At 37.7% G+C, this 27,041-nt stretch overlaps 1 protein-coding gene and 1 long non-coding RNA gene across 5 annotated transcripts in view; one reads left to right on the forward strand and one right to left on the reverse strand.

The window, feature by feature from the left end:
- Nucleotides 1-231: 231 nt before the first annotated feature.
- LOC107195488 (uncharacterized protein CFAP97D1) lies at nt 232-22,270 on the reverse strand. Of its 4 annotated transcripts, none has more exons than XM_025045023.1 (5): nt 22,087-22,270; nt 17,075-17,155; nt 16,033-16,151; nt 8,495-8,677; nt 232-761 (listed from the first exon to the last, which is right to left on the reverse strand). In XM_025045023.1, the coding sequence occupies exons 1-5, from the start codon at nt 22,174-22,176 to the stop codon at nt 737-739; spliced, it is 498 nt and encodes a 165-aa protein (XP_024900791.1). In that variant the 5' UTR covers nt 22,177-22,270; the 3' UTR covers nt 232-736. The 4 variants fall into 4 exon arrangements, 3 of the variants coding, with proteins under 3 accessions (XP_024900791.1, XP_024900790.1, XP_024900789.1); XM_025045022.1 differs by having other exon boundaries at nt 232-758; nt 8,495-8,686; nt 22,087-22,269; XM_025045021.1 differs by having other exon boundaries at nt 8,495-8,686; nt 22,087-22,269.
- Nucleotides 3,874-27,041, forward strand: part of LOC112477779 — a 41,192-nt gene continuing 18,024 nt past the window's right edge. The window contains exon 1 of the long non-coding RNA XR_003045583.1: nt 3,874-4,004. This is a non-coding gene — a long non-coding RNA (uncharacterized LOC112477779). The remainder of the gene's footprint in view (nt 4,005-27,041) is intronic.

A 27,041-nucleotide genomic window follows, 5' to 3' on the forward strand; every position in this document is an offset into this window, starting at 1 on the left:
ACACTATGGAACCACGTCTCTTTTAACCATTTTTTTGAGACTATAAGATAGATGTTCATTGTTGTGGAATAGTTTAAGCATGATCATACCTGGGCATGACGGAGAAAATAAGTAGTTTCTGAGACACTCTCAGCTTCACTTAAGTACTCTAACAAAGACCCACTGATTTCCTTTCACATCTTAGGTTATGTGTTCTGGAATCAGGTTGTAGTGGAGTCAGGATTCATCACACTGAGTTTTCATCTGATTTATTTAAATATTTGTTAAAGAAAAAAATTACAGGTTTTTAAGGTAAATTATACAAATCCACCTGGGAATTATAAACAAATCGGCAACAGCACAAAATATGGTAACAGAGTAAGTATTAATAGCTAGAGAAAGAAATCTGCTTTGAAATCCGTGAACTCCCAATATTACTTTACATAATTTGTTTCCAGTTATCAGCCTAAGAAGCACAAAAAATAGTTTTGCTGCATCATGTGGTCAAGTACATTGTGTAAACACACACTATTTTAGAGTGCTGCCTCATGCACATATACAGCTGTCCTCAATGTGATAACAGTGGAGAGGACCTGGCCAGCCGCCCTGACAACCAGTGGTGGCTTGGGCATTGGGGAGCCCATGGCAGCCTTGCCATTTCCCCATTGTTGCTTCTCAGACTTGTCTTCTTTTTTGCAATTTGTGTTCTGAGTCCTCCCTTCCCACTTCACTTTTTGGGTCCAGGCTTGGTGTGGCCTTATAAAGTTAAATTTTGGTTCCTGCTGGATCAAAAATACATATTGTAAACAAATACCTTCCTTAGGCAAGGACAGTAAAATATTAATTTGCTAGAATGCATAGGAAAATGGAGTATTTCAATTTATTGACAATTCTACTTTATTTAGAATTAATCATAGAATCTTTTTTTTTTAAATAACAACTTCATTGGGACATAATTCTATATCATAAAATTCACCCTTTTAAGGTGCACATTTTAGTGGGTTTGGTATATTCAGTGTTGTGAATCATCGCCAAATCCAATTTTAGAAGAATTTCATCACTCTGCCCTCAAAAACCCATACTCCTTAGCTATCATCCCCTGATTCTCCTCCCCACAGCCCCTGTCAGTCACTGACTACTTTGTGTCTCTATGGACTTGCCTATTCTGGACATTTCATGTAAGTGGAATCATACAATATGTGGCCTTGTATATCTGGCTTCTTTCACTAAGCATAAGGTTTTCAAGGTTTACCTTATACAATGTAATATGCATCAGAACTTTATTCTTTTTTATAGTTGCGTAATATTCTATCGTATGGTTATATCACATTTTGTTTATCTGTTCACCAGTTAATGGACATTTGACTTGTCTCTGACATTTGGTTATTATAATAATGCTGCTCTAAACATTCTTGTACACATTTTTGTGTGGGCATACGTTTTCAATTATCTTGGGTAGGAGTGGAATTGTTAGGTTATATGGTAACTTTCTGTTTAACATTTTGAGGAATAGCCAGTTTTACAAAGTGGCTACACCATTAACATGCCTATAAGCAGAGGATGAGAGTTCCAGTTCCTCCATATCCCTCTTCGACATTTGTCTTTTGTTTCTAGTCAACTAGTGAGTGTGAAGTAAAGTCTTATGGTTTTGAGTTACATTTCCCTAATAATGTTGGGCATTTTCTCATGGGCTTATTGGCCATTTATACAACTTCTTTGGAGAAATGTCTTTTAAATCAGATAATCTTTTATTATTACAATTTTGATGTTGAAAATTTTCCAAAATGCATCAAAGTACTTTTATACTAAATCAGTACTTCTACATTTGCACTTCGAAACTTGTCTACTTGTTGGTGTTGGATGTGCAGTGCCTTCAAGATGCCACCCAAACCCCAGTTTTGTTTTCTTTTTTTCTTTCTTTTATTTCCTTTATCCCTCCCTGAAGGCTGTTCTGGGAACCATCTGTGGATAAAGTCTTTGGTAGTGGGACCTAGTTGTGCAGGTCTCTCAGGAAAAGAAGCAGAATAGGGTTTCTTTTTCTGCTAGGGAAATATTCGGACTTGGAAAAGGGGAGAATTAAGGCTTACTGCCATCTCTCTCACTGGAGAGTGACCTCATGCCTTAACCTTCCATAGTGCTTGGGGGCTACAACGAACATATCAGTGTTTCGTCTAAAATTCTAGTTGAATTCTTAGAGTTTTATTTATTTGCACAATATAATTAAGATATAATCAGACAAACAACCCATCAAGGGATGGCCAATATAATTACAGAATACTCCCACAGCTTATATATTGCTCAAGGGGTAAATTGAAAAGCTAGCTCGATAAACACGGTGATGGATTTCTGTAGCTTAAAGTAAGCCACATTAAAGTTTTTTCCAGTGTTTTAAATGGTTAAACCCTTTAAATAAAACCTACTGGATGCTCTTTCAGTTCTAATGATAAGCCTATATTAACAAATTCCTATTGGTAGCTATGCCTAGTGCTTGAAATATAGTAGGTTCTCAATAAAAATTGTTGACTGATGATACAGAAATATTTCGATAATTAAATTCTTGATTTCAACTACTTATGTGAAAATACCACCCTATTCTTGGTTCTTTATTATCAGAGAAGAATTGAAGTAACTTTAACGGCAATTCCCACTTTTTCATCACCCCATTTATTTCCACACCCACTTCTCCAATACACACATACAACCATATACACTAATTCTTTGAGGTGAGTAAATGTCTTAAGATACGACTTTCCCAAATGTTCTTAATAAATGATTTTTGATAAACAGAATTTAGGGTTTGCATAAATGTTAAAGGCTCTGTCTTTACTTTTATTTATTTTTTTAACCCTTTGAACTTCTTTATCCATTTCTCCCATTCCCCTGCCTCTGGCAAACACTAATTTGTTTTCTGTATCTATGAACTTGGGTTTTTTGTTTTGTTTCGTTTTGTTGTTTTTTTAAGATTTGACATGTAGGCGAGATCATACTGTATTCGTCTTTCTCTGTCTGACTTATTTCACTTAGCATAATGCCCTCGAGGTCCATCCCTATTGTCTCAAATGGCAAGATTTTACTTTTTTTTTAATGGCTGAACAATATTGTATTATATAATATACCACAATTTCTTTATCTGTTCATTCATCAGTGGACACTTAGGTTGTTTCCATGTGTTGGCTATTGAACATAGTGCAGCAATGAGCATAGGTACAGATATCTTTTCAAATTAGTGTTATTTTACTTGTCAGTGTTTTTATTCTGTGTGGCAGATGCATACAGTAAAGACAGAAAGAATTTAATTGCTTGCCAAATAAATGCTAGGTATTTTTATAGTCATTTTGGCAAATGCTACTCATTTAACCTTGACATGAGTTCTAGGAGGTGGTTCATGTTCTTTCTTTATAAACTAGAACTGAGGTTCAAAGGGGGCTTAGTGACCTTGGAGTCAGCCTCATGTTTCCTGTGTCTCCACCATGCCACTCTGCACTGACCACGCAAACATTTAACTGTTGCTCCTAGAGATCACTTGTGTTTGTTTTATTTTTATTTCCTTTTCGTGTATGGGCGTTATTTGGGGTCGAGGTACTAGATTAGAGTAATACAACTTCCAGTTAACTGAGGGCTTCAGTAAATTCCAGGATGGCTAATGGATTTTATTGAATGATTCTATAGATATCTGATCCTCCCTTAGTAAAAAATGTTACCAAATTAATTAAGTAATTTCTTACTCTGGAGTTAGAGATAAATGAGGATGATTTGAAAAGAATGAGAAGGGTGGAACGTTGAAACCCTTCCTTCAAAATATTTGAGATATTTTTCAAATTAATATTTAAACTAACAACAAAAAGAAAAAGAAAAAAGAAAAAAGACTGAGATATCAGGAGAGCAGCCCTTCAGCAAAGTAAGAAATGTACAGTGTTCCCTTGGGAGACACTGCTCCAGGAAAAGAAAAAGAATATGGGCTCTAGGGAAGATCGGCAGCTTTCTCTGCCAAGTCAACGAGAGGCATATTTTCTGGAAATTTAAAGGTAAACTGTGATGTATCTTGTGTGTACTGGACCAGCAAAGGTTCCAGACCCAGCTGACCAGATATCTGGGAGGTGGCGTCTGGTCAAGGGCGGCTATTGGAATTTCTTCAGACCATTTTCCAACTTTCTTGTCCTATACAACTTAGTTCTTTCCTTCCTAAACCTGCAGTTTTTTAATAGCTTGATTTTGTTTTTCTTTCTAGAGGGAAGAGCCCTACCCATAAAAAGGGCCCTGATGTTTCCAAGGCTGAGGGCGGGCAGGGGAGGCGGGCGGAGGGAGTGGGGGCGTGGAGGAAAAGAGCAAGTCCTGCTAGTTCAAAGCCCTCAGACCCAATGGCAGGGAAGGAAATTTTCGACCGAGGAATTCCATAGCCCATCTTTCTGTCCCTGTGCCTGTCGCTACCTTCCTCCCTCACAGACACACAGAAGCAGAAGGCTCCAGTGTGACCGCTGCTCGTGTCAGAGCTACCTTTTGATTTGGGACATTCAGATCACAATTCTGACTTGGGATCCAGAAGCAATGAGTTGGCATTTGTTTCCGTGTGCATTTCTATGCTTGTCTTTTCATAAGAAGGGAAAGCACAGAGCCGTGATAATCTCACCAGGAGACCCAGAGCTGGGAAGCCAGCCAGCCTGGCTCCCTGCCGTCTGGTCTTTGTCAGAACTAAATGCTTCTAGCCAAGGCACCATTCCTCAGGGCTGCATCACAGAGGCCAAGCTTGAAACACTTAGCAAAGCTGGTGACACTTCTAATAAAGTGCAGTCTCTGAGCTGCCGCTGCAGGAAACCCTAATTCTAGAGGCTTCTGTTTTCCTTTTCTTTGTTTTGCTTTATCTTAACATCTCTTGGGCTTTATCTGTTTCCTGTTATGTAAAAGGGGACTTTTAAGAGAGTCAAAGTAAATGAATGAAGGATGGATTTGAAGCATAGATTCCAAACATTTTCTTGACATTTGCTAAAGAAAACAATTTGGGGCACGTGGCGGGGGAAGGGGGGCGGGGGGGTGGTGGTGGTGGAGTAAAGAAAAGCCAAAAAAAAAACCAAACAGAAATGAAAGCAAGCACAATACTTATATCAATAAAAACAGATGGATAAAACTGAGGGAGACTAAATGAAAAGCAAAATTACAGTATTCTGTTTAGAAGACACAAACGTGAAATAAAATGACACAGAAGTATTAAAAATAAAATGATGTCAAAAAACAAATTAGAGTGGTGGTTCCATAGAGTAGTGGTTAGCACATCTGCTTTACACGCAGAAGGTCCTGGGTTCGAGCCCCAGAGGAGCCACGGACCATACCCCAGGTGCGCCAGACACCCCCACCCCCACCCCCGGGTGTGCGCCACAAGCGCGTGGGAGGAGATGCCCCATCTTCAGAGATCCAGTTCTTAAGGGGAGACAGCAACATCCATAGGTCAGGGGTGGAAGTATGTGTGAGGGGGGCGCGGACAAATTAGACAGATATAAACTGAAGGCTGGAAGCAGAGGTAACAATGCGAATAACATGGGGTCCCAGTGGAAAAGGGCCCCAAGACACAGAGAACTCACTTGAAGAGACACAACTTTACCAGCAATCAAGGTGGTGATTCTGATGCAGGACAGGGCAAATTCCCCGAGTCGGAAGAGACTCAAGTCCTGCACGGAGAGAGAAGAGGGTTCTGGGCAGAGCGTAAAAAGCATTTAGACACGTGCCAAAGTTAGAGTCAAAAGGAAAGTTTATTAGAGAAGGGGTGACACTCCAGAGACAGAGTGTAGACTCCTCTCAGAGGGCAGAGAGTGAGAGAGACAGTGAGACACTCAAAGGGACAGAGACAATAGAGAGAGAGATAGGACAGTGAGAGGGACATAGTAAAGACACTGAGAGGAACTCGGAGTGTTCAGAGAATTCAGTTTATATATATTCTTTAGTTCCCGTGAGTTACAGTTTAAATACTTTGTTTACCCATTTTCCTTAGATATGGACAGACAGTAAGGAAGGATAGGAGTATATGTAGCGTGAAAAGTTAAGAATTTGTAGCTTGAAAGGCGTGCTGGCAGTTCCCAGCCTTTAATGCATAGGTTTCTCATGGTTTTAGCCATTAGGGAATGAACTGATTTTATTTTGTGAAGGGGCCACTTAAAGATTCTGTTTATCCTGTTTTCCCTTCAGGGTATAGGGAAATGGGTTGTTAGAAATCCCAGCAGAAATCTTTCTTTGTTCTGCAGGTTTCCTGAGGTTTGGGCTGCAGGACTGATCAGCATATTGCAGTCTGAACATAGCTTGATTTAACATTTTAGTTCTCTTGCCTTCTTCCTATATTAATTCCTCCTTCTGTGCTGGTGAGGACCTAGGAGATGTATTTGTGTGAGGCTGTGAATGGGAGGAGTGTAAACTGCTGTAAACCTCTGTATAAAGTACGAAAACTGAAAATTTTATGATATTGCAAACTGATTTTGTTAACTTGCAATATATTTGGGGAAAAATGAACTTTGCTCTCTAACTTACACAATGTATAAAAATTCCATGTTTATTAAAGTCTATATTAATTATATATTTAAAGTTAATTAAGAAACCTATAAAAGCATTAGGAGAAAATATAAAAGAGTATTTTTCCAATCACAGTTTGAAAGAGTCCTTTCTGTGCATGGCAGAAGAACCAGATGCCATAAAGGAAAACAGTCACAGATTTGATAACCTAAAAATAAATTTAAGTGAAATGATAAGTAATAATAAGGGAAAAAATTTGTGACATCGATAATAGAAAAAAGTAAATATTGATAATATATAAACGGTTACTACATATTAATAACTAAAAGAGACACACCCAGTAGGAAATTGATCAAAATGTTTGAACAGACAATTAGTTCATAGAAGAAGAAATCAGATGGACTAAGATTCTAAAATATGTATAATACCCAGTGTTGGCAAGAATGTGAGGAAACAGACATTTGATGCCACTGTAATTAGAGGTACAAATTGCTAGACCATTTTAGAGAGCAATCTGACTGTATCAACAAATTAAATGTGCATACCTTTTGATTTAACAACTTTCCTTATAGGAATATAAATTACAGAAATAATATGTGTAAAGATATGTATGAGCTAGGATAATTGTCATAGTTTCATTTGAAATAATGAAAAATGGAAACAATCTAAATTTCTACAGTTAGGGAATTGATTAAATAAATTATGGCACATCTGCACAAAAATACTTTCTAACTGCTAAAAAAGAATAGAAAAGATCTTTACGTACTTACATGAAACTATTTCCATGAGACGTTATTCAATGAAATGAGCAACTTGCAGAAAACTACATAGAGTATGACTCTATTTTTGTTTAAAAAAACAACTAATGAATAAAGTCAATGTTCACAAACATGTAGTTAACAGTGATTACTTTTAGGGAGTTCAGTCCAAGAGAAGTCCCACCTTTTACTTAGATACTCTGTACTATTTGAAATTTTGTTTTCTACAATAAAGAAATATTCGTTTTATAATTAAAAATGAAGATTTGAAACAAAATGTTCAAGTTTTCAATGTAAATTGCAAAACAAACTAAATTCTCTGAATGCTTCAGTAATTAGTAACTGCTTATATGTTATGCATCATTGCAAAAGGTACTTGTTCTCTCCATGCCTCAAGAGTCTGTCAGAAATGTTCAAGCAGGGAAGAAAGCTGGGACTTCCCAAGTCCCTACCAGTCAAGGAAAAAGCACTGGTAGAGCCAACACTAACTCTAATGCCTGTGGGGCCAGCAAGGACCTAAAGAAACAGAACCTTTTGGGGGATGAGCATGAGACAGGAGCCTATAGGGCCTGGAGCATGCTCAGGAGTGGGGCTCGGGACCAGCAGTGTTTACCGAAAATTTGACACCATGCATTTTTCCTTATGATGAACCAGATTTCAAGAGAAAGCAATCTGACAAAATGCTTCACAATATAATGGCTATATATCCAGGTAAGGGGAGTAAGTGAAGCTCTTGCAACACTTTAATTTCATTCATGGGAAATTCATGAGCAGGATAATTAATGACAAAATTAAAAGTAGTTTTTCTTTATTTAGAATTATGGTTTTGTCAGCAATAACGGTGAGATGGAGGTTTTAAATTATCTGGCAAACTCTTTCAAATTACATTTCTTTGCTTTTCTGGATACAGTGTATGACAGCTAATTCAGCATTGTCGCATGATAGTTTTATGCATACTATCCTGCTAAGTTATTATTTTTCACCAAATCTTTCTTGTACAACCTATAGGCAATCAACTGAGTTCATTTTTATCTCTAGTAATTTTTGTGTGTGTGAGGAAATAGTGGATGAATTCATCAGTTGAGTCATTGTTCTGTGTCTTCTATTATTAGGATATGACCATTTGGCATACACTTTTTGACAATAGAATAAAATGCCCTAAAACAGCAAAGAATCAGTGAGCCCATGTGTTTGATGAATCTGAGGAAGTGAATGGAAATTTCAGATAGCTATTGATTTAAAAGAGAAAAAGAAACCTCAAGTACCTTTTCCCTTGGCATGTCTGCTGTCTCCCACGATACTTTGCAAGGGCCTTCCTGTACTTCTCAGTTCTTGTCCAATCTTCTTGCCATCTTTGAGCTAGATACAACGGCTCTGAGTTCGTGATCCTTCCCAGAATAATTTTATTTTCTCTTTGCACTGTACGAAGTTCCTGTTCTCTTTTCTCCCTGTTTGGACTCCAAAAAACAGCATACATATTTCTTGAAATACTGAAAGTTAAAGCCTGTAACAGAGTCCTCATTCTGCATTAAAGAGAATGAGTTCGAGTGCCAACAGGGTAGAAAGGACTCTCGGAGAGGAAGTGTTTACTCTCCTTCACTTGTTTTACAAACACTTAGTAGCTCATTCTTCTCCGGGTGCCCAGACTGGGAGGTGCTAGGCTTCAGAGATGAACAAACACAGTCCTGAGCTTAGGGAACTTATGGCCCAGTTAAGGGAAGTGACATGTAGAGGAGAAAATAAAACACAGCGCTGTGGATGCATTGGAGACACAGAGGTGGGAATACTCAGGGCTTCCTGAGGACGACAGTAGGAAGAGGTGGCAATCAGGAGAAGTGATACTGGGACAGAGCCCTGAAAGAATGATGGGTGTCACCAGGCAAGCAAGAAGAGAAAGGAAATCCCAGGTGACATACATCTAGAGAAGTACAGTGGGAGGTTGACAGAGGCTGGACTTTGAGGGCTTGTGTGCAGCTCAAGGAGTTCTGACTCATCTTGAAGGCAATGAGGAGCTACCGAATGTCTTTAAATCATGTTCAAAAGTGCATTTTAGAAAGATCACTGTGGAGAAAGGGCGGAGAACAGATTGGAGGGAATGAGACTGGGAGCCCACTGCCGTGGTTCAGATGAGGGTGGAAAAGGCCTGAGTCAGGTAACTGCATCCGGGTAAGGAAGGGAGCTGTTGGAGAGGAAGAACCAAGAGCAGCTGGCTCCTGATAAGCTGTGAGAGAGCAGAGCAAGGAGAGAAAAATGAAGCACAGGTCTTAGGATCAAGCAACTGGGTGAATATGGGGAGAGTTGTTGAAATAGGAAATAATAGTGGAGCATCATCTACTATCAGAACATTTTTTGATCACTCTTCTATATATTTTATGCACTTCATTGATAACAGATTGCTGTCCATTATTTTATATACCACCAAGAAAGAAAAATTGTTGCCAGCAAAACTGTGCCATGCTATGCACTGTAAGATGCACTCCCACTTCAGAGCCATTAAAATGTGGAGTGGGGGATAGGTAGGGGAAAGTAGGAGGGTATATCTTAGAATCTATGAAATATGATTATCTAACTTAGCCCTTAGAGGTAGGCACTATTATTAGTCTTTCTGAGGTTAAAAACTTGCCTAAAGTCACAGAGCGAACCGGTGGTGGAGCTGGAACTTGAGCACACGGTCTAACTGGGTTTGGGTTATGGTGGAACATTTACGTAGAATCACCTGTTTGGCTGATGTTTGGGGTGACAATAATGCAAAAGACATGGATATGTGAAGGAATCTGCAACATTGGAGTGATGATTAAGTGAAAGCAGGGATCGGAAAGGGCACCAGCACTGAAGGGAATTTAAGGAGAGAGCAGAGGGCCAAACAGGGCAGAAGAAAATAGTTAGACAGAAAGGAAATGTAAGAGAGAGTTGAGAAAGAGTTAAAACTGGAAGGGAATGGACACTGATGTTAAAAGCTATGGTGCCGTCAAATCAGAACATGTGATGAAGCCATAATTAATGTTCAAGGAAACATTTTAATGAAATATAAAAATTCTTTTGATTTAATGTTAGGTGAAAAAAGTCAGGATGTAAGATTATATATGAGGTACAATTTTAATTGTACGTAATACACATATATGTGCACAAAAATATAATTATAAGAAAATGCAGACAAATATACAAAAATTATTATCTCCAAGCAATGGAATTACAGGTAATTAAATTTTTTCTTTATAGCCTCTAATATGAATATGTATTACTTTCTGATCAGGAAAATATGAATATTATTTTTAAAACTTTAAAAGGAAACAGTTCAATGAATTTGGTGACTGGACAGTCATTGATGAGCTCATTTGATTGTCCAGTTATCCAACAAATGTTTATGGAACACCTGTTGTGTGCCCAGGCATTGTGTCTACACTGATGAACAAAATAGACAGACTCCCTATGGTCATGAGGCTTTTTCTAGTTCCTTAAGTTAGAAAGTAAAGTGGTTGGTTTGAGATCTTTCTTATTTTTTAGTATGTTTATAGCTATAAATTCCCTCCTTAATACCACTTTGGTTCCAGCCAATAAATTTTCATATGTTATGTTTTTATTTTCATTTATCTCTAAGTATTTTCTATTTTCTCTTATGATTTCTTTTATCAATTGATTGTTTAAGAATGTGTTGTTTAATTTCCACAATTTTGTGAATTTTCCAGTTTTTCTTCTGTTATTAATTTCTAACTTCATCTCAATGTGGTCAGAGAAAATATTTTGTATCTTTTTAAATCCACTGAGATTTAATTTGTGACATAAGATGGTCTACCCTGGAAGATGTCCCACGTGCACTTGAGAAGAATGTGCACACTGTCAATCAGTAAAGTGCTTTGTATATGTCTGTTACATCTAATGTGTTATTTAAGTCCTCTATTTCCTTATTTATTTTCTGTCGGATTGTTCTATCCATAATTGTGAGTGAGGTATTGAAATCTCCAACAATTATTGTATAACTGTCTGTTTTTCAACTCAATCCTGTCCGTTTTTGCTTCATATATTTTGATGATCTGTCATTAGGCATATAAATGTTTATAATTTTTATATTTTCTTGCTGTAATAAACATTTTATTAATATGTAATATCCTTTGTCTCCTGTAAACTTTTTAAATTTAAAGTATATTTCATTTGGTATTAGAGTGGCCACCTCTCTTCTCTTGGTTACTATTTTCATGGGATATATTTTTCCATTCTTTAACTTTCAATCTGTTTGTGTGTTTGGATCTTAGTGATTATTTTGTAGACAATATATTGTTGTTTGTACCCATTCTATGAATCTTCATCTTTTCATTGGAGAGTTTATCCATTTATATTTAAAGTAATGACTGATAAGGAAGAAATTCTGCCATTTTTCTATTTGTTTTCTATGTCATATAGGTTTTTGGTCTCTCATTTCCTGTATTAATGTTTTCTTCTATATTTACTTGATTTCTTTGTAGTGAAAGATTTGAATTCTTCTCTAATTTCCTTCTGTGTATATTCTATTATTTGTGTGTGGCTATTTATATTACCAGTTCCCACGGTGCATACCATGGGAACTGGTAATATAAAATAATAATTCTTTTGATGAGTTAGTCTCTGAAATTATGTAAAAAACAAGATTTTGAGTTGCAAATCAAAGTTCCAATAATATGAGGTTTGATATTTGTCCATGTATTCACCTTCGTTGATATCTTTATTTCTCCATATGGCTTCAAGTTCCTGTTCAGTGTCCTTTACTTTCACCCTGCAGGCCTCCCTTCACCATTTCCTACAGGGCAGTTCTAGTGGTCAGGAGCTCCCTCAACTTTTGTTTATCTGGAAATGTCTTAATTTCTCCCTTGTTTTTGAAGGACAGATTTGCCAGATATAGGATTCTTAGTTGACAGTTTTTTTCTTTTAGCACCTTGAATATATCAGCCCACTGCTCTGGCCTCCAAAGTTTCTGATGAGAAATCTACTGATAATCATATTGATGATTACTGTCTGTGATAATTTGTTTCTTCCTTGTTGCTTTCAAATTTCTTTTTTCTTTCCAATGTATGATTATAATGTGTCTTCACATGGATATCTTTGAGTTCATCTTTCTTGAAGTTTGTTATGCTTCTTGAATCAAATTTGGGAAATTTATAACCATTATTTCTTCAAATATTCTCTCTGCCCCTTGTCTTTCTCTTTTTCTTCTGCAACTCCCACATGTATATGTTAATCTTCTTGGAGATGTCCCACAGGTCCTTTAGGTCCTTCTGTCTTTTCTTCAATATTTCTCATTCTGTTCCTCAGCCTCAATAATTTCCATTGATCTACCTTCAAATTTACTGTTTCTTTCTTCTGCCTGTTAAAATCTGACTTTGAATATCTCTAGTAAAATTTTCATTTCTGTTATTATACCTTTCAAGTACATCTTTATTGATGTTTTCATTTTGTCCACACATTGTTTTCTTGACTTTCTCCATATCTTCCTTTAGTTCTTTCAACATCTTTAAGAGAGTTGCTTTAAAGTTTTTGTCTAGTATAATTCACATCAGGTCGTTTTCAGGCAGTTTATGTTGATTCACTTTTTGTTCCTTTGAATGAGGCTTACTTTCTTGTTTCTTTGCATGTCTTGTGATTTTTGGTTGAAAACTGTACATTTGAATCTAATAATGTGGTAACTCTGGAAATCATATTCTTCCCTTTCTTAGGGTTTGCTGGTTTTTAAAACTTTTTTATTGTTGTAGGCTGTCTCTGTGCCAAAGATCAAACATAATGTCTTATTTTCTTTCTGAGTCTTTTCTTAGGATGCACTGTCACTTTCCAATTTTTCCTATATATGCAGTTGTTTTTTTTTTTTTTTTTAATGTCCTAGTCTTTAATGTCTGACTCCTAAAAGGAGAAAAGAGGAAAATAAGGAAGAGCTAGAGAAAAAGCATTAATCCTTTAAGTTCCTTGGAAATCACTTCAGCTGAAGTTAGGATGGTCCTGTACCAATGGGGATAGGTGCAACAAGAATGGCTGCCACCTCTTCATCTGCACATCTGTGATTAGAAGCAGCAATCAGTGATCAATGTGCAAACCTGATATTGACTGAAATTAATCACATTTACCATGGAAGCCTTCCCCCTGGAAGTTGCAAGCCTTCAATAGACTACAGAGTTCCAACATAGATATTTTATATAGATTCTGCTGGTTCAATTGTAGTCTAGATGGGGAGTCAGATTCCTGGTGCTTCCTATACCACCATCTTTCTAGCAGTGAGACTTATTTAGCATTTTAAGGCCTGTTCTTTTAAGATGAAAACTCTTTCCTGACCCCATACAAGTGTCTTGGATATGAGCAACCATCAGCACAGTCAATGAGAACATTTTCATTGCAACCATTAGCACAATCAATGAGAACATTTTCATCACCCTCCAAAAGAAACCATGTACTCTTTAACTATCAATTTACTATACATCCAATCCTCCTAGTCCCAAGCAATAGCTAATCTATTTTCTATTTCTATAGATTTCCCTATTATGGACATTTCATATAAATGGAATCATATAATATCTTGTCTTTTGGAAACTGGCTTCTTTCACTTAGCATAATGTTTTCAAGGTTCATTCATGTTGTATATTTTAGTACTTCATTCATTAAAATGGCTGGATAATATTCTATTGTATGGGTATACCAAATTTTGGTTATACATTCTTCAGTTGATGAGCATTTGGATGTTTCCACCTTTTGGCTATTATGAATTATGCTTCTGTGAACATTGATGTACAAGTTTTACTTGTGGACATGTTTTCATTTCTCTTGTGTATTTAATAGGAGTGGAATTGCTGAATCATATAGCAACTCTACGTTTAACCATTTGTAGAACTGCCAGACTGTTTTCCAAAGTAGCTGCACCATTTTCTATTTCCACCAGCAGTAGACAAGGGATCTAATTTTTTATATCCTCACCAACACTTGCTATTATCTGCCTTTTTGATTCTAGTAGGTGTCAAGTGGTATCATATTGTGATTTTGACTTGCATTTTCCTGATGACTAATGATGTTGAGCTTTTTTTTTTTTCATGTGCTTATTAGTCTTTTGTATATCTTCCTTGGAGAACTATCTATTCAGATCCTTTGCCCATCTTTTAATTGGGTCGTTTGTCTTTTTATCATTGGTCTGTAAGAGTTCTTCATTTTTCTGGATGCAGTTTCCTTATGAGATATATGATTTGCAAATATTTTCTCCCATTGTGTGGGTTGTCTTTTTATTTTCTTGACAGTGTTCTTTGAAGCACAAAAGTTCTTAATTTTGAGTAACTCCAATTTATCTATTTTTTCTTTTTTTGTTCATGCTTTTAGTGTAATAGCTGAAGCCATTGCCAAATATGAGGTCAGGAAGACTCACCTCTATGTTTTCTTCTGAGAGTTTTACAGTTTCACTTATATAGGGCTTTCGTCCATTTTGAGTTAATTCTTGTATATGGTGTGAGGTAAGAGTCCAACTTCATTCTTTTGCATATGAACATAGAGTTGTCCCAGCATCATTTGTTGAAAAGACTATTCTTTCCCCATTGAATGGTCTTGGCAACGTTGTTGAAAAAAAATTGACTATAGACACATGGGTATATATCTGGACTTTTAATTCTGTTCCATTGAAAGTCCAGATATACATGTCTGCCCTTATGACAGTGCCACATTGTCTTGATTATCATCGCTTCATAGTAAGTTTTGAAATCAGGACACATGAGTCCTATTTTGTTCTTCTTTTTCAGGATTGTTTCAACTATTTGGTGTCCCTTGCAATTCCATATGAATTTTAGAACCAGCTTATCAATTTTTACAAAGAAGTCAGCTGGGATTCTGATAGAGATTGCATTTAATTTGTAGATCAGCTAGGGGAATATTGCCATCTTAACAACATTAAATCTTCCTATCCACAAACAAGGGATTTTTTTTTCCATTTATTTGGCTCTTCTTTAATTTCTCTCAAAATGTTTCACAATTTCAGAATATAAGTTTTGTTAAATTCATCCCCAGGTATTTTGTTGATTTTTTGAATTTCATTTTTGAATTGTTCATTGCAATATGTAATTGTATATAATTGACTTTTGTATATTGATCTTGTATACTGCTACCTTGTTGGATTTGTGTATTAGTTCTAATAACTTTTTAGTGGTTTCCTTAGGATTTTCCATATGCAAGATCATGCCATGTGTGAATAGAGACAATTTTACTTTTTCCTTCTCAATTTGGATGCCTTTTATTTTATGTCCAATGAGGCTTACACTTCCCCACACTCTGCTGCAGATGAAGTCAGTTCCTTTGGGGAAGAGATCATGAGCTCTCTGTTTTATGACCTGATTCTCTCCCTGGCCAAAATCTTAGAGGTCTAGAGCTAGGAGTGAGGAAAGTGGTAAATTTCTCTCTGAGTGACACCTTAGATTAACTGTTATCCTTCATTACAACTTCAAGGTAAGTAACACTGAACTAGAGAGTGATTCTAGATCTAACATAAACTGTTCTAAGAAAATGGTAGTTGACCCATAGCTCTAGCTTTTAGTGACAGGGGCTTGACAGTGGGTAAGCCAGGAAGCACAAAGCATTTCCGACACCCAGGCTTGCTCTATTCACTCCAAACCCTCCAGAGTGAAGTTGCGTCTTCAGTAAAACTTTGATTCATAGATTACAGGAGAAAAGGCATTTCTCTGGCATATGACCCTTTAGAGTAAGGGCAGAAATGCCTCACTCTGGCTCCTGGGCAACTCTTCTGCTCAGGCCATGGAGCCAAGTGCTCGGAGTCCTTCCAAGTTTGGTGCTGACTAGTGCCGGGGCCCCCAGTTACCTCCTGTGTGTGTAGTCATTTCTGTTGGTGGTCTGTCCCTTAGACCTCATAATGCAGGACATCTTTTCCAGCAGCAGACGGTTGTCCCTGTCAATGACAGAGAGCCGCTCCTCCTCCAGCTGCAGGCAGACACACAAGGAGCCTTTAGAAGCACCAGCTGTGACTATGTTAATAATGTGCACAGATTTATTCAGAGGATCCCCTCAACCCCACTCTTCCTTTAACTTGAGCACCCTGTGGGTTTCACGTTGCCTCCTCAAATATCAGCAAGCACTGCTGTGGCAAGCTTCAGCTACAAGTGTGATGTATGCAGGCTCCTTTGTCTATGAATTGAAAGACATAAAGATGGGGCCAAATTTCATATGCTTGGGGTGGAAGTAACAGCGAAGATGATAAAATTCTTTGTGAAATTAGGTCAACCTCTAAAATTCTGACCTGCGACAGTGATGCTAATAAGGAAATAATTTTATATTTTAAGAGAGATATTTTACACTATTCAGAAAAAGAAAAAATATAAGCCCAGAAGAAACAACCATCCTCTTGTTTTAGTTTTTAAATTGAACAATCTATTGATTTGCTCAAAACTGGTTACTCAGCTTTTGCTCTGCCCATTTAGGAGATTATTACTTAATAGGCACACAAAAAGTATATAGCATTTTGCTTTTGGCGTCATTACTATTACCATAACCATGTGATTCGTACTCTCACTAGATGGCTTAAGCTTCAAGAAATAAATATTTTGAGGTGGTCTTGAAACCGTCTGGTTTAAAGAAATGATGCTAATTACTCTCAAACCACGCTAAATAAATGACACTGACAATTTCTTCTCTTCCCCCACTTTTCCTCAAGACGAGAAAGATCAACAGGAAGACCAGCTCCATTTGGGGTGGGATGAGGTGAACTGGTTGCCTAGATGGCATTTTATCTTTGATGGTGACTTGTTTATACCTTATTGAGCTTGCTTTTTCCATTTTCCTAGGGTTTTAAGCTAACATTTTCTAGTTAGCTGTGACAGTAACTGAAAGGTAGAACTGAAAGTTACCTTCAGCTTCTTGAGGTTCAGGTGGAGGTGGCTGAGGGACAGCGGGGCACGGGTATCCACGATCGGCTGGGCGCTCCGGACCTATGGCATAGAGTGGGAGGTGTGATCCCAGGCACACTTTTAGTAAATAATTAATGTGAGCTTAGATTACTTGGTTTCTGGGTTGCCATATAGATCTTTATTCATGGCACCGAAGATTCCAAGTCAGCCTGTGGTAAAAAGTTCTGAATGAGGCTCAGGACTTGATTCAGAATCTAAATATCCCCTGGAGGAACCAAGCAGCCCTCAAAAATGAGCCTACATTGTTATTTCCAAGTGGAGAATTAAGTAGGTAGGGAGTGAGGATTCATTACCCGTAACCACCAACTGACATTTCTATTATGCACTCTGTTGCCAAAGGCCTTTAAGACAGTGAATTATGTCCCTGTTTCCACCTCACTCTAATCTCTGAGCCTCCAGCAATACTTTCAAGATGAGTGCCTTAAACATTGATTAAATGCAAAATGATTCCTATAGTTTCCTATCAGAAAATGTATAAACAAGAGAAGGAATTTATATTTTAAAATGTTATGGACTTAATGCATGAGTTCATATACAAATATGTATTACTATTTGCAATTAAAAGGCATCCTCCCAAGTAGAGATACTTGCTTATAGATCATACTACTGGGACCTATTAGCTGATAATCTGAAAGCGATAGCATGGGAAAGCTCCACCAGCTGAGTCTGTCTAAAATTAATGTTTGAGCATCATGCAGTCTGGGAATCAAACCCGTGGAGTGTGCAGTGATGGAACAGAGCACGTGTGGGGGGAGCCAGGAGATGGCAGAAGGGCTAGATGGTGAGAGGGTTTAAAGAACGCACTCATTTTGAAATGCTTTTAAAATTTAATTTTGTTTTATAATATGTAAAATATTTGCATGACTTCTAAGTCAAATCCAAACAATTTCTTTTTCTAAGTGGTCTGGGTCCTATCCCTATCATCTTCTCCCTATTCCTCGTTAACAAATCTTTTAACTTTACAGTTATTTCTTCTATTTTTGAAAATATAAGGTTATAGGTATTATGTGTGTATGTGTAAACAAATTTATGTGTGTATATATATTTATATACATTTTCATCCCCTCTTTTTTAGACACATGGCATATTTTATATATTTTTCACCCCATTTTTTTCATTTCACAATATATTCTTGAGATAACTTCATGGTAATATGTATAGATGTTTCTCATTCCTTTTTATAGCTTCATAGTACTTCATTGTGTGAAAACATCCTAATTTATTCACCTAACTCATTTTTTTTTATTATTAGTTTCAAGCATTACAGTACATTGGTTAGACATTTATATAGTTTATAAAACAATCCCCCTAATTGCTTTTTCTCTTCTATAGCTCTCCACTTAGCCATTATATTAATGCTAACTGCATTCCCTATGCCATGCTCCTCATCCCTGTGACCATCTATCAACTACTAATTTGTACTTCTTTAACCCTTCACCCCATTCTTCCAGCCCCACAACCCTCCTCCCCTCTGGCCATCAACAGATTGTACTCTAATTTGTGAATCTGTTTTTGATTAGTTTGTTCTTTTTGTTCTTTAGATTCTGCATATAAGTGAAATCATATGGTATTTATCTTTCTCTGTCTGACTTATTTCACTCAGCATAATAACCTCTAGGTTCATCCATGTCGTTGCAAATGATAAGATTTCATTTTTTTAATGGATGAGTAACATTCTATTGTACATATGAACCATAACTTCTTTATCCAATCATCTGTTGATGGGCATTTAGCTTGCTTCCGTATCTTTTGTAGCTATTGTAAATTGTGCTGCCATGAACATGGGAGTGCATAAATCTTTACGAATTATTGTTTTGGTTTTCTTTAGCTAAATACTCAGAAGTGCAATTGCTGTCCCCCCGCTCACTTTTGATGGACATTTGGATTAGTTTCAATTTTGTTATTACAGATAGTGCAATTAGAATCTTTTGCAGTTTCTTTTTTATCTTTGCAAATACACCTTTGGAATGAGTACTCAGAAATGGGACTGTTGGATAAAGGGAAAATGGGTGTATAATTTTATGAGACATTGCTAAATCATCCCCCCTTCCCTGACCCCTACAGGGCTGTGCTCTTTTGCCCATTAGAGTACTGCCAACAAATTTGAAATATTTTTTGCCAGACTGATAGTTGAGAAATGGTATTAAAGTGCAAGTTTAATTTGCATTTTTCTACTATAAGTAAGGTTGATAACCTTTTTATAGGTTAAGAACTATTTGCAATTCGTTTTCTGTGAACTTTTTGTTCATATTATTTGTCTATTTTCACATGGGGTTGTTTGAATTTTTTTTCTTATTTTTAGAAGTTCTTTATACATAAGGATATTACCCATCTGATCTATGATAAAAGTTGCGATTATTTTTCCCAATTTATATTTGTTTTCCCATTGATTCTTTTGAGTTCTCCACATTTTCTCTCATTTTACCTAGAAATAGAAAAATATATACCTATTTTCTTGCCTAATTGATTTGTCTTGTCTACTTGCATTGGCTAATACCTCCAACACAATTTAAAAGAGTGTAAGAAATAGTAGGCATCCTTGTCTTATTTCTTGCTTTATAGGGAACACCTTCAGCATTTCCCTAGTAATTAAGATATTGGCTTAGGGATGAGATATTTATATTTTATTATGTTAGTAAAATATCAATAGCAATTTGTATTTTATTAAAGTTATTTTATTTTAGCATATATATGTGTTCAGGTGTAAGGTAGATGCCAGGCTGAGGATAAGGTGTTTGATTTCTAGAGATGGCTTTGGGCACAGTGCTCTCCTTCAAGTCTGTTTTCTCTCCTCTATTGCATCAAAGTCCCTTATATCTCAGGTTCTCAGCCAAGCAATAAGAAGTGAAATTAGTCTAAAGAGCTGACCACCCCTGCCCAGCCCCCCCCTCCCCCGCCAATATGGAAGGAGAATTTGTTCTAAGCCAAGTTTCAATGCCAACTAGCGAGGTTTGGAGTGGTAAATGGAGTCTCACTGGTTCTTTATTGTTGCTTCCAGGCAGGGCTGGGTGGCCCTCACCTTTCCTTCTGCTGCAGGCACATGTGTCCCCTCATTCACCTGGGCCTTTAGCATCTGGACCACAGATTTGTCTTCCCCTGAATGAGTTCTACATCATAGGGACAGCCTTTCCAGCTCCCTCCATTCTCTGACATCCTCATGAACTGACTTCTCCTCTCCCGGAAACCCCTGCCAGGACTCCAGGCATTGTCCTCACATGGAACCACCCCTTTGGAAAGCTGTGCTTCAGTTGTCTCATTCCTCACCCACAGGCTCTTTATTTTCAGCTTTCTTAGTTGACTGTACCCAAGACTGATGCCTTGACTTCATGTGGCTCCCCATCTTCAGTTTATTCCCCTCTAGGTAAGGCCCTACCTTTAACACCTCATACCAGGATCATCGGTTCCCTGACCCCATGCTCTGCTGCTGGCCACAAGCCACATTAGGATATGCCAACAATCCATTGTTAGACCCAGCACCAATGTGTTTCTGGGACACTACAGAACTGCATGTGTCAGTGATACTTGAATTTATGCTCCCAACCATACCTGGGGCCCGTGCCAACTATCAACATGCTGGTTCTCTCCATTTAAACATTTCTCTACTTTGCACAATGACTTTGTCAAATCTTCTTTATCTTATAGTGTCGTAGGCACAGATCTTGGTTACTTAACTTAAGCTGGGGGTGTTTATTGACCACCTATCTCTTACCAGGGATGAGTGTAGTCCCTGGGATATACAAATGAACAACAAAATACCATAGTGTTTACATTCTTGTCTGTTACTCAAAGCGGTGATGCTTATCGAGTTATACTTATTACTGTCATGCCCATTCTTTTTCTTTTTTTTCATCCTTTTCAATCTTTTCCTGGCAGCAACTATTTACTAAGTGTACATTGTGTGCTCTAGGTGTTGAGAATATGGTGACAGGACACAGCCACCACCCTCACAGACTGGAGGAAACAAACAAGATAAAACAAATCTGTTACATCAATCATATAGTGACATGAGCCAGCAGAACAAGGGACTACAGAGGGATAGGGGAGGGGTGCTTCCCAGAGAGGACACAGACAAGAATTCTAAGAAGACCAGGTCTAAGAAAGTGAGGGCGAGCCCTGGAATGACCAGGAGGAGTGCCCGGTGGGGCTCTCGAAGGGATAGTGGAGTGGGCTCAGGGCCCAGGTGTGAGTGGAAGGCACTGGGCCAGCTTTGCTATAAGTGTGACCCAAGCCTCCCTAAGGCTACCATGTCATTGCAACGCAGGCATGTAAAACCCTGCAGGAGTAGAAAGGCTTGCCTGGGTCTCTTTGTCCTGAAAAAACCTTGAGTCTACTGCCCTGGGGGATCACCTTAAATCAACACAAAGTAATGCCCCGTTCCAGAAGATCCCCTTCTTAAGAGCATTTCTCAACTCGGTGAACACAGATGTAGAGATACATGGCCAACAGAGCACCGAGCAGCTGGATGGTTCCAGTGAGGTCTGACAGGTAGAGGATCACAGCAGGCTATTTTGGAACCACTTGGCTACCTTCTCAAAAGACATCCACATTTGCATCAAATTAAAATGGAAATAATAATTATCTTCTAATGCAGATAAAAGTTGGCTTTTTGTCCCTACTGGAGTATGCTGTTTTGATAGGGTAAAGGGTCCCTCGGATCTTTTTGTCTTATGACACTTTCGAGTCATTTATGATAATAAGTATTTTATAAACATATGCCTTAACTGAGAAAGGATGTTTCTAAAACATGGCACATAAAAACCATAATCTATTTAATAGAATTTTTATTGTAAGGCAACCTATATGACCAAACTTTTAAGGAAATGTGATTTCAACCATTTCGTCTCTGAAAAGAAAATTAGCTTTTGATTTCCACGGAGAGCCCTGGCATTTTGTGAGTTCTGCTCTGGGGAACTTACCCTGAGCCATTAGGGCCTGGCACCCATATTTCCTACCTTTTTCCTGTGATTCTGGTAGGCTTTCTCCCAGGTGCTCTGCAGGCACTCACTGCCATAGGAAAGAGTCAGCTGGGGTGCCCTGTGCATCTCAAACAACAAAACTAACCTTCTCCTTTCAGAGAGGGGCCAGTTCAGGCCTCCGTGCAACCCTGCCAAGGGCTGTGTTTGCTGGATCACATGACAGTCGTCATGGCATCCAAGCCAAGGGGAAATGAAAGAGGGCGAGAGAATTGCCTGTGCGTGCTTAACAAAGAAGAATTGCATATTTTTCCACTCCAATGAGTATTTTCTCAAGACATCTTGAATAGCTTAGTGATGCCATTTTGATGACTACTCCTCACCTCCCTCATACTCATAAATAAAGTCAAAGAATTCCATCTCCAACTAACTTTTTTTCTTCTTCCTTTCTTCTTTTCCTTGCTTTCTTCCTTTCCTCTCTCCGTCTTTTCATTCTCTCCTTTCTCATGCTTTCCTCTCCCTCCATTTCTTCCTTCCTTGTCCCCTTTTCTTCTATATTTGAATAATCTATAATAATTTGGACAACTCCAAATATTTTTTTTGCAGTTTAGGTGGCAAATCTTCATTAACTTTTTTTTCAATTGATGAGAATTAGTTATAGAAAGTTTTGGCCATTTTAAGCTGTTCTTCAGTAGGTAGCTTTCATCAGGTTCCGATGAGTTTTCTGTGAGACAAATGAAGTAAAAGTGATGCTAGGATATCTGTTTAGACACACATCTTTGTCGAAGTCATATGCATACTTCTGGAGATGATGTGATTAGAGGAACTGGTTAATGACAAAATAGCAATATTATTTTCATTTCAGAATTCTAGTCTCATTACTTTATAATATCCATTACAGAAAATGTTGTAGCACAGAATTGTAAATGGGAACTCGTTGTTCAGCTATGTGTAAATAAAGAATAGAAAAGGGGCATTTTATGAGGAATCGCGTTCTGCCTATTTGCATAATTCAGTGGCTGTCGGTCTGAAAAAGAATTAGCCAAGCTTAAATTGAGTCAAACTTGGGAAAAATAAGATGTGAATAAAATCAAAATATGATTCTCCCCTGTCCTGCTTTAGGCATCTGAATTACACTGTACTTAGCTGGTTCAAATGATCTTCAAAAGTTTGGCAGAAAACGTTACAGGCTGGTAAAATTGTTGATGTACTACTGACAGTTAAAAAGTTGTCTGGGTTTTTCAAAGAATGAATTTATTTGAGTCCAATATTGTTTGCAAGTATTAGCTTTAGAAAACTATTCATATATTGTAGAAGATAGATATAAGAATTACTACCTAAAAAACGCAGCCAGCATTTTAAGACATAAGGCTTCATTAAGATTCCTTAGCCTGTAAAATCTACACTTTGTATTCAGAGGAATTTTGAATTAATTAATTTCTGAAATAATTAATTCCTTTACTTGGTCATTGATTAAGCCCAATATTCAGTAGGTGCTCAATAAATATCTGCTATTAATGATGATGGAAACAATGGTATTGATGTTAATGAATGACCCCCTCAACTGATACACTGATATTTTTTTTTCAGACTGATGAAATCATTTTCCAGATGATTCTTGTCTTTCCCTTTTCCTGAAGCCTGTCTGCTATACATGCTGAGAAATTTCTGCCAATGCTCAGAGCTGCTGCCAGTCAACCGAGGGATAGAGGCAGCATTCTGTCCAGTTTGCTTACACTCATGTAGATAGATCGTGGATTGAAGGCAAAGTAGAAACTGGACAGAATAAATGATGTTTAAAAGTTAAAAAAAAAATAATGGGACTTTTGATATATACATTGTTATTGATGCCCCCTGTCCATAAGTGACCTCAAGGAAGAGTCTTAGCTATATACCTACCACTCACTTATCTATGTTTTTTCTTAACTGACTAATCATTCAATTAATATTTGTTGTTTGATTTGACTTGGTGGTAGGGCCCAGCACAAAGGATCTGGAAAAATCAGACATGCCCCTCCATGAACCAGAAAGATCATCATCAACCAACTGCATGGTCTGAATTTCAATGCACTCTCCCACCCAGGCTCAAACTAAGTTTTGGTTCTTACCATGTTCTTAACAAGATCAGACCAGAAAAGTCAGTTAATCAGTAGTTCCTTGGGCTCTATCCTGAAGAAATAATCTGAAACAGTGACAATGACTTATATACATCAAAGAATTACTCATAAAAATAGAAAATTGAAAAGTCTAGAGTTTAATTAACGTTAAGTATCAGTGTCAGTTCCCATTAATGTTCTTTTTCTTGTTCCAAGATCCAATTGATGATACCACTTTACATTTGTGAATTGTTAAGTAGAGAATTTTTATTTTTTTATATTGGACTAGGTTTGAATGTTTAATAGTACACTATGTTTACTCATCCCCTGTAGAAAATAAACACCAAAGCCTATTTTTGATTTGATTATTCAGCTAATAACTGTATGTTCAGCTCCAGCCTTAACCAGTGTTTTGGTCCAATATTGACTTGAATATTGAATTTATTAGAAATGCCTTGTAATGTTACCAAGTGATAAGTATCCTGAATATTTGAAGGATATTACATAGAATTGATTATTATATTGCATATAATATATGGTTTAAAACCTTTGTGATATAATATATATTAATTAAATCCTTAATATTCATAATTCTTTTATGCGTCCCATAACTCTAAGTTCAAGCTTTGGTTTTCATGTTCCTCTGCCCTCCCACAAGAGCAACGAGATGAAAACAAAGCAACAGACTTCATTCTTACTTTACAGGACAGAGTAGTTTAAAAATAAACTCAAACTGCTTCATTCAGCTTTGGGAGGGCAAATGTGCTCATAAATACTGAGTGACAGGACAAATGATTGTGCCTCCAGTGCCCTCTGTTGAGTGTGGGTCACTCGAGAACCTTAACTAAAGAACCCAGATGCCTGCTTCCAGTGAGGGTGGGCCAGGCTAGTCTCCTTCCCCTGAAAACAGCTGAAAATCCTGGTCATTGTTTTAAATGCATCAATGAGCTGACAGAGGTGTCAGAAATTTTCAGGCTATGGTCAAACGAAATTAGAGTTCTGAACCAGCACACAGGGAGCTCTTCCTGGGGGCACTCATCCTGAAAATTGGGGGTCTTCGCAGTGAGAGAAACAGTTGGGGAGACTAATAAGAGACAAAGGCTGCATGCTCAAGAAATAGTGAATCAGAAATGATCTTTTCCCTCAAAAAGCAACTGCCAGGTTACTGCAGAGCAGGGGCAAAATGGAGAAGAGTTCCCGCAGCCTATATCCACATTGCCTAGGCAGCCAAAACACCCTCAAATAGTGAAATTGGTGAAAGCAGCCCTAGATTGACAATGTCCCAAGATGCCCAGAAAAAATTATGCTCTCTCTTCAAAGGCCTCAGACTTTCCCAATGTCTCCAAGGCATGAGCGTCTTGCAAAGGTTTTTGCTGGTTCTGGTCGACCATGCCTAGAAACAGCAGAAACCTCAGAATAAACTCCCAGACATAACAGACACTGAAATCACAAGACACAGATTATAGGACAACTAACTACACTTACTGTGTTTTAAGCGGGTTGGGGGGGGGGGGGGACAAAATTGAAAATGTCTACAGGGTACAGGAAACCACAAACGTTTTCAATACAGGAGGAACATTTATAAAATTTGCAAAATTTGACCATATGCTGAGCTATAAAAAAGCCTTTTAAGTTTCAAAGGACTGCATTTGCACAGATAGTGTTGGCAGTGGGACCAAGCTAGGAATTAACAACAAAAGATAACTCGGAATCCCATGTATTTGGAAATGAAGTAATGTGGTTCTAAGGTCAAGAACAAGACAAGGATGTCCCTGTGACCTTCGAGAGGAGATTTTAGTATAAATTGGATATATTTGTTGAATGTTTGAGCATAAGGAATTCTAGCTGCCAGTAATTAGTAACGATGGTGTTACCTGTAGCCTTAGTTATGCAATCACTTCTCAAGAATGGTAGTCCTGAAAAGATTCACTGAGGTCTAGTAATCCTACTCTGTGAATAGTTGTAGGGAATTAATCCACAAAAGAGAAAAAGCTATATACGCAAATAATGAATTTCCATGTTACTTAGTTACTGTTAGTGGAGAGCTGGGCCTGCATTATCCACTGCAGTAGAAGATCCCTGTGTATATTAGCACGACAGGATATAGTACAGCCGATACTATTATGATTGGGAAGATTATAAACCCAATAAAGCAAATACAAAATTGGTCCTCTTACAATATGTAAGAATCAGGAGTGTTCACAGAGCCTAGAAGACATCCTCGAAAAGTTAATTTTTTATAGGTGAGATGAAAAGATTTTTTAATTTTGAAAACAGATTTTATCATATTTGTGTGGTTAATTTTTAAAAAATCTATTTGATATGCAAGGCCTCCATCACACAATTTATAACCCATCCCCTTCTCCTTGATACCACTTCTCTTATCCACTGAGCTTAGAGAAGTCAACTAATACATAACACTGCCCCCCCTCACCCCTCTGCCCTCTTCAAAAGACAGATTCTCTTGTAAAGCAAACAAGAATCTCCTTGGCCTCTGATGTCTAAACAGTACATTCCTGGGTCCTCACATTTTCTGGTCATGTGGCCAGTGATTGAGTCTTTGCTTAATCAGCCCCATACGTTTTCATGGTGTCTGACTGTCTTAGGGCGTCTGCAGAGGGGAGACCACGTATTGAGAAAGCACTAAACACTGTGAAAGGTTCAGGACCACTGGGAAGAACTTTGGAAAGGATCCAATGGATGCTATTTCTTCTTTTGCCTTTCTCCCTCTTCTAAGCCAGGCTGAGTGGAGAGCTGATTGAATTTTCAGTCTGTTTTCACTGGAAAGCCTTGGTAAAGCTGACCCCAAAGGCAGTGGTGCCAAGAGCTCCCAGCTTCCACTGTGGAGAGAAGGCAAATGTGCAGGACCCACCACGATCAGAATGGATGCAGAGCTGG

Source organism: Pteropus alecto, unplaced genomic scaffold (assembly GCF_000325575.1).
Source record: "Pteropus alecto unplaced genomic scaffold, ASM32557v1 scaffold13, whole genome shotgun sequence".
NCBI lineage: Eukaryota > Metazoa > Chordata > Mammalia > Chiroptera > Pteropodidae > Pteropus > Pteropus alecto.